The sequence below is a fragment of the Dama dama genome, chromosome 31, assembly GCF_033118175.1.
Source record: "Dama dama isolate Ldn47 chromosome 31, ASM3311817v1, whole genome shotgun sequence".
In the NCBI taxonomy this organism is placed as follows: Eukaryota; Metazoa; Chordata; class Mammalia; order Artiodactyla; family Cervidae; genus Dama; species Dama dama.
This window is the reverse complement of record NC_083711.1, coordinates 7,155,287-7,168,313: the sequence shown is the minus strand read 5'-3', so window position 1 is coordinate 7,168,313 and position 13,027 is coordinate 7,155,287. Positions and strand designations below refer to the sequence as shown.

The following is a 13,027-nucleotide window of genomic DNA, read 5'->3' as shown; positions in this document are numbered from 1 at the left end:
CACAGTCATTAGCTTGTCTAATGTTTAAGTAAATAAAATCAGAGTAAGTCTTACCACTTTCACACCAATCACTTTAAAGAGTTAATTATATAAAAATGATAAATACCCAGACAAATGAAAGTGACTTATTTTTCAAAATATTTGTTTCCTGGTTTTAAAGTGTTACTATTTTATCCATTGGTAAGTCATCAAATGTTTGATGTTCTCCTGCGTGGAGAGCAGAGTGTGAGCAGAAATGAGGTTTCTCATTTGTCGAACTTTAAACCTAACTGAACCTACCTCCAAAATTAATTTCCTGTTCATATGGCCATAAGTCTATAGAAATGTAAATCAGATAATGTTTTGATAATCAGCTAATCAGGACTTAATTTACTACGGGAATAAATGCACTTCACTATCCCTTTTATATTCTCTTCCACTAATACATTTTAATTGTGTGGAAACACAGTACTTCATAGGATTAACATGTCTATTAACAGAGCTTTACTTACTGAAGAAAAAAGCATTAGGACTACAGAATACGCTTCTGCGTTGTTTTTTTTTTTAAATGACTAGATGACTGAAGAGCATGCCATTGATAGGCGCAGCAAATTTTCTGAACAGCAGCTGCTCAATATATTCAAACAAGATACATGGATGTTAGAAAACTTTTAAGGAAAAGCTGATAGATGCCAATTTTTCAATTTAGACTCAAAATGAGACCATTACAAATAGCAGCCAACAGCAGGGGGATGAGACAAATGTGACTTGAACACTTGGCTGTAATGCTCTCCAGTTTCCAAAGATCATAAACAAAAGCAACCTATTACGAACATAGCTCCTGGTGATTCTGTTGTACACAGAAAAGTGCTGTTTACAATTAGCTTCTTCCTGTAGCTAGACACTGCCATCAGTACTACTGGGCTCACATCTATGAACATCCACACACTTCCCTGCATGTTCTCTGATGCTGTAACTGGACCCAGAGCCCCCATTAGCTTGGCTGCAGGTTCTGAGAAAATTTCAGCTGCCATCATGGCAGACCTGGTGTTTATGATTACACATTTTCCTTCCTTCAAGGAACCAGTTTAAAGATGGATGATAGTGGTGCTCAATGTCACCTTAGTTTCTACAAATTCCAAAAGTACTTCTACTTATCTCGAATTATCTGCCGTAACACTAAGGTGGCTACCAGCATTATCACCATGACACTTTTTATCATCAAAGTGGACATTTTCACCAAAAGCCACTTGGACAGCTACCAACAATCACTGGTCCCTTCTCTTAGTCACAAGGTTCTTTGCTTCAGTTGTAAATATGCACTTTGGTAAATCTGAATTAAGAGTCAGGGGCAAAGGTAACAAAAACAAACTCTTGCCACTGCCTGCCATGACCTTGATTGTCCTCTGCTGTTCACTATAATAAAGAGGGGCCCCTTTACGTTTTCCTAAATGCCACCCACAAGGACATTTTTGCTGTCAAGTGAGCACTTCTAGAGTCTGCTGCAAATACCTCTCTGGTTCCTGCTGCCTCCCACCCTCGGGGCCCTTCCCTGCAGCCAGACAGCAAGCCTGATGTTTCACGCCCATGGGAGCATGCCATCTGTGAGGAACCCCCCAAGTTAACTCGAGGCCCCACCAAGTACCGCTGTGGTTGCTGAGTGCCCCGGGTGAGGCCCACTGACACTTCCTGGGCTACCGGAGACAAAGGAGTTTCCTAACTCAGCAGACCTACTTCTAAACATGGGGAACACTCCTGACAGTGGAGGAGACAGAACACAGAGATCTGAAACCTTTCTATTTGGTCATCTGTATATCACGGTTTCCGTAACAACAGAACCTTAGAGACAACCTCAGATTACAAAAGAAGAAAAGACCTGCAAAAACAAATATACAATGTGTGACTCAAGTTGAAGTTATAACCTCAGCAGTCTGGAGGTGCTAAGACCTCAGCAGTGACCACTTAACTTCCAAGGCCAGACATGTGTCTCTTAAAAACAGACTGGACCTGGTAGACAGCTTTAAGAAAGACGTGAAGTTCTTTACTGCATCATGTTGTTCTGGTAGTGAGCTTGTAAAACGGCAAAAACCACCAGAAAAGTAATTTCAATTTATCAAGCAGAATATTACAACAGTAACACACCAAGATTTAACTAATTAATGATGGGAAATACAAATGGTTACACTACAGCTAGACAGAAAGAGGTCTAATTTTATATTTATACCTAATGCAGCTCTCTGCGCAACGTAACCTTTCTTTTTAAAATGTAACATTTCTTAGGCTGTAAACTTTATGGGAGCAAATAAGGTATTGGAAAATGGTTAGACAGTTCACCGTAACCTTACAAACTCACATGTCCTCAACTGTAATGTCCTTTAGGATCTGGGAGTAGTCCACATTCCAAATAGCCTGATCGTCCCAAACCTTGGAGGCAAGAAGAATGGCTCCCAAAACAATTCTTTTCCAGTTAGTGGGGCAAATGTCGATCTCAGCATAAGTTAAAAGCCTTTCTAAGTAAACCTGCAAAAGTAGAAGACTGACCTTTGATTTTAGTTCAGTTTAAGGGCCGTGATAGAATTGTTAGGAATGATAGGTTTCATCTGTTTTTAACATGTCTTTTATTTTTTGGTTCTACAGATACTTTTGCTCGGCCAGCCAAGGCCAAAGGCCAGGTCACAGTTGTAAGGCAAATATTTCTCAGTCTGGTATTTCTACTCTGCCCATGTGAATTTCCAACCCAATTTTGGTCGCAGGAATGAAAGGACATCTCAGCATTCTAAAGACAGGCATTGTGTTATTACCTTCCCACTTGTAAAAGGCAGCACGTATAGCCCAGCATCGATTCAACCGTTCAGTAAATGCTTGAGTGCCTACCGTGTGCAATGTACCTACCATACTGGTGGTGGGTACATGGCAATTTTACATAAAGCTTGAGTATGTAAAACTCTGGTAAGACTGAGCATTTCTTTATCTTCTCTTCAGAGGGTGAACTTGAAGATAATAACTGGTGGTCAAGAGAGCCTCCCAGGTCAAGGAGCCTCCCTGCTGTGCCACGCAGGACAGGCAGCACAAAGCAGCTGTGCTTTCCATTTAGTGCCTTTTTAGGGAAGATTCATGCACAGAAGAGCTCTTTGTTCATATCCCCGATTTTTCACATCTCCATTATTTCATAACTCATTGGTCTTACATATTCTGCAACTTAGTCAATTTGTTTGGTTCTAAGGTGGTTAAGAGCTGCCGGTGTCTGAATCCCTGGGGCTCCTCTAAATCAGCCAGGTAGTTTGTGGGATGACTTCATGGCTTCTTTTATATGTGTCAAATGGCTATTCTATAAAGAACCAGACCAAGTTAACAGCTGAGTAAAGATTAAAGACATAAGTTGTGATGGTGTTACCTCTGCAGAAGAAAATATATGCCATTGGACAAAAAGAAAAATGTCCCGTTATCAGACTGACAGCTCCGATCTGCCAAAGCTCTCCAAACTCAATTGTGTTTCAAACACGGTTACTGAGATTATATACCCTTAGTGAACTTCTGCCCCCCACTCCCCAGAGAACTCCGCATGCGGCAGTACTCTCTAAGAACGAGTCTCCCACAGGGTCCGCCCCTCTGCTGTATTATGGCACTGACAGAGGCAGTTCAGCCTCAGGGGCAGTCCCTCAGCTTCCTCTCAGCTTCACTAAAGGCAAACCTGGTCTCATTTACACCACTTGCCCTCCTGTCTCAGTGGAAGTGACATCTCTTTCTTTTCCCTGAAGCTAACTCTTCTATGAATGAAGTCAGTCCCACCTCTCATTTCTGCAGAACACTGTTCCCACAATTCATCTCTTCTTGAACAAACCCCCTTCTCTGTCAGAGATTTTCTCCAATGTTCTCTTACACGTTCTCAGCCCATCCGTCACCACCCCTTAGAACACTTCCTTCAGGAAATGTTCTGACACTGGCTCCTCACGACCCATCCTCTCCTTAGCCCATTTAGTCTGCCCCTGGCCGCCACTGCCCCGCTGAAACTACTGAGGCATGGTCACTGCTGCCTTCATGACAAACAGCCAGCACTCTTCATCACAGCGCCCCACTCCCCAGGCCTGCCCTCAGAGCTGAGAGACACTGCCACACGCCTGGCTGCCGGGACCAAAGACCTCCACTTGAGTTATCTCACTACCATCTGTTGGGAATTCTTATCTCCACTTTCACTGGTCACCTGCCGGCTCTGCTCTTCTGTCCGACACTTCTGGCTTCTATCACTGCCGTTGCCTCCTAACTTCTCTGCTTCCACTGACCGCCAACCACAGTCTGTTCTCCCCAGAGCAGCCAGGAGAGCCTCTTAGATTAAGTGCACTTCACGGGCCTGCCCAACATCTGCCAGGGCTCTCCCATCAAACAGGTCACTTCTGTGGCCTGCTAGCTACGAGGCCCTGTGTGAGATGCCATCGTCCTTCTGTGCCCTCATCGCCTGTGCCTTCCCTCATTCCCTACTCTGATCACAGCGGCGCTTTGCTGATCCCTCAGCACAGAACCGCTCCTGTCTGTGCCTCGTGATCTGCCCCCTGCCTGTGCTATCAGGCCCCTCATCTTCCTCAGTCCAGCCAGGTCCTGGTTCAGATCTCACCTCTGTAAAGAGGCTCTTCCTGGTCTTTCTAGCGTGCATGCCTTAAGTCGCTCAGTCGTGTCTGACTCTGTGACCCCATGGACCCGTCTGGCTCCTCTGTCCATGGGGAGTTCTCCAGGCAAGAATACTGCAGTGGGTTGCCACTCCCTTCTCCAGGGGATCTTCCCAAACCAGGGATGGAACCCAGGTCTCCTGCACTGCAGGCAGACTGCTTCCTGTCTGAGCCACCAGGGAAGCCCCTCTAATCTCTCCATCCCGTTACCTTGCTTTCTCTTTCTAGCTTTCACTACTACTTCAAACAGTCATCTTTTTAAAAATACTCATTTTAAAAAGTCTTACACTCTGTGGTACACCCGATACTTACACACACTGTAAATGAACCATACTCCATAAAAACTAGAGAAAAACAAAACCCTTATGTCTGCTATACTTACCTCAGAAAGGCAAGAACTCTCCTCTATGCCCAGCACTGAGAACCGTGACACGGGCAGGCATTTGGTGCCTATGTATGCCCTAAGGAGCTCCTTGGCAGCACTCAGCACATGCACCATGCTCTCCTTCTTCAAGCTCTCCTGGCAGCTCTTCTGATTCTCTCCTGGGTTTCCTACCGCTCCGAGTGGCCACTCCTCTGGGGATGTGTCCTGTAAGTGCTGACAGTCCCCACAGATCTATCTTCTCCTCAACTTTTATTTAACGTACTTTCTCTGCATTTGAACAGCTACACGTAATTCCCTGCCTCTCGCTCAGCTTCGGGCTCCAATCCCGTACAGTCAAATGACTGCTAGACACGGTCACTCTGCTGTCGCACAGGTCCATCGGGCTTCACTTGTCCACAAAGAAATGCCCCTCTTCCAACCCACACACCCTCTCCTGCCTGCATTTCCCAGCTCTCCACGTGCCAGCGCCACTCCTGCCTCTCTCAAGCACATGCTAACTGAGCACTGTAACTGGCTCGCAGCTCCAAGAAGAGGCCTGCGTCTGACCCGGGGCCCACTGGGGGGAAGCCTCCTCTCCTACACTCTGCCTGCAGGGGCGCAGGCAGCGGTGGACGCAGGCCCTCCCTTCAGACCATGCAGCTGACCTTCCCCTATAGGTTTGCTATAGGGAGGAGTTAGGCAATCCCAACTACCTCTCAGCTGAATATGATGTATTATTCAAATAATAAAATCTTACCATAGGAATTCAGTATGGATGACAGAAAGGTCCTCACATAGCTGGAGCTCGGCAGGCTAACCTGAGTAAAGCCTTTCCAAGCACTGCTGACACCCCAGTCCTGGGTACCTTCACACGCAGGCACCAGGGGACAGCAGAGATGGTTAACACTGTCGTCCAAGGTCAGGGAGGTGAAGGCAGTCGGTCTCAATCAAGACACACATCACAACTGCCTAGGCAACACAGCCTGAGACTCAGAAACACACTGAATCTACACCTGCCGTGGGCCAGGAAGTTCAGTGATCGCCTCCATCCTACCACCCAGCACACTTTGCCGGTGTGTACCTGAGTGCACTGTGTGTGCATGCATCCTGAGGTGTGGAAGGAGAAACCAGAAGTCTCTCCTGCTGCCTTTAACATCAACTGTTTTGTGATGAGAAAAGCAATGGCAACATTGTAAATCATGATGATTACTAAAGCTCAAATCTGTATGTTTTAATTCTTTTTGATACATTTCTCTTTAATAAAGTTCTGATGATCATTTCAGGAACCTACTTTCATTTGAAAAACAGGCCCATACCTTCTGTACAAGAAAAAAATTTCTAGAGATGCTTCTATTAAGAGAAAAATATATTACCAAAGTCACTACTGCACATTCAGCAGTCAGCTGGGCGGCACTGAAAAGAGTATGAACAAATCTGTAAATGAATTTGTGTTCAGGATCATGCTTAAAGTACTCCTCCGGAACCCTTTCTCGCTGAAAGAAGAAAAAACACAATGTTAAGTATCCACTGAAGAAAAATACTTAAAAGTACCCTCAAGATAGCAATCTTCACACGTGGGCCCACGTGCTACTTAAAATAATTTTGACTAGGTGACATATCTTGTAGTCTTTTAAATATAAACAATTGGATCCTAAAGTACCATAGTGATTCAATACTCACTACCATTCATTAAAGAAAAATGCAAGCACAACCTCAGAAAATGTATTTTCACCTTCTTCCCCAAAGAATTCTAACCAAATGCAAACTCTTTTTAGGCTCAAAGTCTTGCTGATCATTGTACGTCATCAGACTTTTCTGCAGTCAACTATGAAAACCCCTCTCCAGTGTCCTGTAACCAGAGGCTCTAAGAGTGTGCTCTCTTACACAGCGGTCACCAGCCACATGTGTCTACTGAGCACCTGAAGAAGTGAGTTTTTAAACCCTGTCATTTTAATTAGTTTAAAATTTAAACAGTTTTTAAATTTTCTCCTTAGAGGTCTTACATATGTGTTAGGAAATGTTTCTATTGTGTGATGCTATGGAAAATCATCCTTTAAAAACCTACATTTTCTGTTACTTGGGTATGTTTACTTACCTGCTCATTCATCATACAAAGCGTAACTTGGTTCTTATCAGTCACACCCCTGACACAACATGCTTTTGGTAAAATTACTTGACATAATATGGGGTGGGGGAAGAAGACTTAAAGGAAGACAACCTTGGCTTTGAGCTGGAGGCAATAATTTTCTTCTAGTAATTAACTTCAAAGCAAATCAGCATGAAATAAACACAACTGTAATAAGAGAAAAATACACCTTCAAGAAAAGTGACACTTACTGTGAGTGGATGTGATCTCTCATCAAAAATGTCCAAGGACCTATTGGCATCTCTATAAAATAAGAATGTGTATTTTAAAAATTAATTCAGGAGTTACTAGCTTAGTAAAACATCTGCTAAAAGTAGAGAGAGGAGTAGAGGAAGCTTAACCTTAATGAAGCAAACAGTTTTACATATTCTCCTGGATTCTGCCCTTAGAAAGGTTTTCTGACCTATTTTATACTCAGCACACCAAGCTGCATGAAATCTCTTCTACAACCAGCCAGACCTGCCTTTACCCACACAGACCCCTTCTAACAGGCAATGTTCGTAGACCAATACATTTCCACTTCACTAACCTCACAATGGAATATACAAGGACATTTTATAAAGTGGTAGTAGTGGGCAATAAAGTCTTCTAACTTCAATGAATGTAAATATGAGATTCATGATTTTTTCTTGTCTCCACCCCCTTTTGTTCTTCATATTATAGTCTTATTGTTTATTTCTTCTTGTCTCTTTTAAATAGTTTGAGTTAAAAATTTTAATTGTCTTTTAAGAGAGACCAGGCTTTTTCTTTTAAATTCCACCACACTACTACACTGTGCCCATTTAAACAGCAGTTCTGCAAATGTGGTCTATAGGCCTCTGGGAATCTCCCCTGGCCCCTCTTCAGAAATCCTGTAAGTCCAAGAGGTCAAAACTTTTTTTATAAGAATACCAAGACATCACCTGCCTCTACACTGTTTGACACTTAACTATGATGGTATAAAAGCAAAAGTGGGTAAAATTGCTCATTTCTGAGTGTGAATCAAGGCAGTGGTATGAAACTAAATTAGAAGTCATTCACTTATTCCTGGCCAAATGAATGTAAAAAATCTGCTTCACTTAAGAACATCCATGATGAAAGAGTAAACATTAAGTGTTCTCAAACCTGTACTCTTCTTCCTCATACTCTGAGTAAGCGGAAAGGATGCATTAAGCACTTGCATGGACTGAAACATGGCCGTGCCAAGGAAGAGCACTTGTAACTCACCGGGAACCACGTCACTTTTCCCCTAGAACATATTTAAACCACTTTTTTCATGAAACACCAACTGACAGTCATTTTTTCAAAAATGAACAAAGTGAGCCTGTCACTTCAAAGAAAACTCTAAACTATTTGTTGCCAATGATAAAATTCAAACCATCAAGCTAAAAATATTAGGATTTTTGGAAAATTTGTACCTTCCAGTGTGTTATTTATGGTGAGCTTGATTTATCAATACTTAAAGACTTTTCTGATAAGACTGGTAGTGATACTAACAACAGTGAGTTTTTGACGCTGTCTGAAGACAAGTGAACCAATACTTGGCAAATGACAATGTATAATATTATAAAATCATGTACAGATAAAAAGGTCCACTCAGTATGCATGACAGATCAACGGGCATTAATTTAACATAGTATCTACCTCAAGTTCACTGATAATGACTTGGAACTCCATCTTAACTAATTTAATAAACTGGCACATGTGGATTTTGGGGACAGTATCAAAGAATATGCCCAATTATCTCAAGGCTTTAAAAATTCACCTTTTCCCAACTATATGTCTGCATGTAGCTGGATCTTCATATTGCTTCTTCAAAGCAAATGACTGAAGACAATGTTGACATGAGAATCAACTGTCTCCTATTAATGAGATACTATCCTCTCCACTATTTTGTTGTGGAAAATGGTTATTTTTCATTAAAAAAATGACTTATGTTAAACACTGGGGTCCCCAGTCAGATGGTGATCTCATCCCTCAGGAGACAGTTTTCCTGTCCTAATGTGGAGAGAAGCAGAACACCTTACTTGCACCTACAGAGCAGAGGCCGGGGTGCTGCTAAATACTCTGCGACACACAGGGTGGCACCCCACACCAAAGCCTCATCCAGCTCAAAACTTCAGCAGTGCTAAGGAAAGCCTGTTTTAACATACAGTGGATTTAATTTTTTAAATTTTAAATTTCAATTTCTAATACAGTAAATATCCATATAAACCACATAAAACTTAAAGAATTAAGAGTCCCAAAATAAAAATAAATGATTCACTTCAATACTGTAATGAAAGCACTCTAACAGTAAAAGCTTACTCTAATACTGTCTATTGTTATTAACACTAAACTTGATACTGTGTAAATTAATTAGCTGGAATAACAAGACAGGTTTTAAAAGAGCTCACCTGTTCTTTATGTGGTAATATATTGCTAAGATCACACTGTGGAGGGAAAAAAAATATTGTAATAATTGGTTTTTATCACATTAGGCTTGAAGACATTTTAAAGGGTTGGCAGAGAGGTAAGACCATCCAGATGCCCAGTGGCCCCCACACACCCTAATTCAGAGCAGTACCCATAGGTGGTATCCCCCATGTTTTAGGTTCTTTGGCTTTTAGCAAAATTAGGAGACCCAAAATATAGATGTGCTCTTAGAAGACATGTTTGGGTTGATTATTATAATATATAAATTACTATATATGTCCCCGGTCATTTGTCCTTCTGTGCAAAGAATCTTTCATCCCATACAAGTTACATCATCTATCCACATGGTTACATTTAAGCCATACAGATTTTGTGTGTGTGGCTTTTTGTTAGGCACTGCATTTCAGTTGATTCCGTTCGGTATTCCCCCTAAAACATCTATTTTCCATTATTTCTCTAAAAGTAAGTAATACGAATACTCCATATCAAATAAAATGGATTTAAAATCACTTTCACACATAATTATTAGAAAATTTAATAGCAAAATTTTATAGTCACAAAATTGATGATAGGCCTAGTTATCCTGAAATAAGCACTGCTAATAAGGCAGCACAATACAGCACAGTACACTATTAATGACAGGTATTTCCACATTATTTTAAATAAGGTATTAACTAACCAACAGGTACAAGTCCTCAGATAGTTTTTACATTACTATAGCCCTAAGTTATTCACAGATGCTGTGTATTAGGCAATTAAGGGGTTCTCTGGTTAAGTTATTTGCTTCCCTTTGTCCTCAGTATCTAAAATGAAACTCAAAATAATAGAGAGAAGGCAAACCTGAATTTTGTAACTCTGTCTATAGAATCTTAGCATTTGCAGAAAGGCCTGTAACACTGTTAGCATCAAAGATGGATACTTCTATAGTGCTTCAAAGTTTCTTCAAATTGATTTTAAAGTCACAGAATTAAAAGTTACATGATAAAAAGGGCAACTGGACCTAATATGATACTTAACCCATTTTACAAATAAGAGAATCAAGGCTTAAAATTGACTTACTCAAGGTCCCACCAATTATCAGAAGTAGTTCTCTTTCTCCTACCCTCAAAGCAGAGAGTGGTTCCCAAGGTCAGCTGCACACTGGATTACCGGGGACGCTTTAAACACTGCCTGGCTTCTGCTTCAAAATGTTCTGATTTAACTGCATTAGGTACGACCTGGGCAACAGGATTGTATTTAAAGCTCCCCAGGGGACTGCAACGTGCAGCCACGTCTAGGAATGAATGAGTCAGGGTTAAGATCAGAATCTCTCAGGATGCTTTTGTCTATGAAATCATGCCTCACACATCATTCCTCAGCTCGTCAAAAGGGGTTTGTGTGTGAGAGAAAGAGACACAGGGACAGAGAGGCAGATAGACCCACAGACTGTGTCTTGAGGGCAGGGAGGAAAGGTGGAATTCATGTATGTGTTCAGAGACATACATCTTGAAAAAGTTGCATAAGTGATTCTAGTAAGGCTCACCTACCCCAAATGAAAACTAATCCCATCGTATTTTTCAAAATCATTCCTAAAAGCCAATTTGCCCTATTAATTTTCTCAGTAAACCTTTATTTCATCAATAATGAATGTGAATGGTCATTTTTAAAACTTAATGAGAAAAAAATTTACTGTATTTCCAAACACTAAGACTAGGTTGAGAATAAAAAGCATGAAACCTACTTGTCTGAGCAAGGTTAATCTTTAAAACTACTTCTGAATTATATACTGGAACATCAGGCTCTTCTGAATTCAAAAGAAGCTGTGAGTCTAGCCACAGTGAGAGCAGTTTTTAACCCACAGATTTAGAGTCTTGGCTGAATAAAAACATTCAGTGATTATGACAGAAGTGCCAAAACTCAGGACTTTAAAGAGCAATGGGGCTCACTTTTTGTTGAAATACGATTTGACTGAAACTAATATTATAAGAAAGTTACATTATTATGATTGTGAACTGGTTGTTTTTAATTAAAGTTAGAAGTTACTGATCATTTAAATAGCTAAAAAATAAAAAGACTTGCACATTAAAAATTAAATTAAATTCATAAGCTAATTATATTTTTAAGACAGAAAAGTAAAATTAATGATAAGGATACTAATATTTTCAAGTAGCATTTCCCAAACTGTTCTGGAAAGTCAACATTCATATGCTAAGAAGACATTAGCTAATGTTCCATGGACAACCCCAAGGGAGGTAGGAAGCTCTGCATCCTGTCTGGTTTTTAATTCTCTCTCTTAAATAAACTTGAACATTCCCATGATTAGGGCGTTTTGGACTGTGCATCTCCAATTGTGGACTATGAGGGGCTTCCAGAAGTTGAGGAATAGTTTTCATCATCGTAACACTGTTCGTGTCTTCTTAAGTATAAGCCTGGCCACAGCCTTCTTTCTGAAACTTCATCTCTTTTTTTGTTCTCTGCTTTGATTGATACAGTGTGTTAGAGATACACATATATAAACAAAAATTAAAAACAAACAAAAACAAAAATTAAATGTGTCTATTAAGTTAAAATCTCAGTTGAACAAATTTCATCTATGGAGAAATTAAGCTTGAGAGTATGCCCCTTAAAACGGTTTTGATATATTTTCCCCCTCTTTGGGGGAGAGGAAGGAGAAGTAAAATTTCCTACAGAAATACTACAGGAAAAAAATGCACAGTGGGATAAATCTGACCAAGTCCAGTTAAATTTAACTGCAGATTCACTTCAGTGCCAGTAGGGGACAAGCTGTTCCTTCTTCTAATGGTAGCTTCCAAACTAGTCTACATAGTTGTAGGACTCTCCCAACTCATAAAGAAATAATTTTTTTCTAGAAACATACAATAAACAGGTACCTCTGTTTCTCATTATGTTCAACATTGTCTTAACAATAGAAATGAATCAAATGAGGTTTACATTTTTCCTGGGATTTCTCACTTGCTAACTGACTTTCCCTTCTATCATGTACTCTAGGATTAACATGGAAACGGAAGACTCATATTGAGAGGTCCTTGAAACCAACATAGAGTTGACACCAGTTTCTTAACCTGATCACTGAAAAGGACAAAACAAAGGAATGAAATTATGTATGGCGAGGATGCTTTCAGCATGAACGGGGTCTGCCACTCAGCCTTGGCAACCTAGCTGTACTCACCATTTTATTGTGGTTCTAAGATTAGGCTGGCTGACTGTGCTGTCATCTAGAAATACGGTTGGGCATGAGCTATACTTTTTAGTAAGCTGCCCTGAAGGTACCTGAAGGGGAAGGGAGATAGGAGAAAATGTCACAGTAAGTTAAACCTATAAAAGTGTGTTTTTTCCTTGGTTAAAATGTCCAGCGATAAAGCATTAAGATTTTCCTTATACTCCATGAACTGCTGAGTGTTGCATCACGGGCAGCTCCATGGGAAACCTCTGTACTCTAACTTCCACAGGCAAGATCTGAGAAATGTGGTATCAACTGCTGCT

General features: G+C 40.8%; 1 protein-coding gene across 4 annotated transcripts in view; it reads right to left on the bottom strand.

Annotated features, from left to right (window-relative positions):
• The window catches only part of LOC133050097 (cyclin-Y-like protein 1), a 35,425-nt gene that overhangs the window by 4,258 nt on the left and 18,140 nt on the right, over nt 1-13,027 (bottom strand). Inside the window, exons 4-8 of one of the 4 annotated variants that reach the window (XM_061134219.1) lie at nt 9,526-9,561; nt 8,255-8,378; nt 7,342-7,393; nt 6,378-6,417; nt 2,333-2,499 (exon numbers count right to left, since the gene is read on the bottom strand). In XM_061134219.1, coding sequence (XP_060990202.1) covers nt 2,333-2,499; nt 6,378-6,417; nt 7,342-7,393; nt 8,255-8,378; nt 9,526-9,561 — 419 coding nt within the window. Of the gene's footprint in view, nt 1-2,332; nt 2,500-6,377; nt 6,498-7,341; nt 7,394-8,254; nt 8,379-9,525; nt 9,562-12,713; nt 12,815-13,027 lie in introns of all 4 variants that reach the window. The other 3 variants (XM_061134217.1, XM_061134220.1, XM_061134221.1) reach the window with 3 other exon arrangements.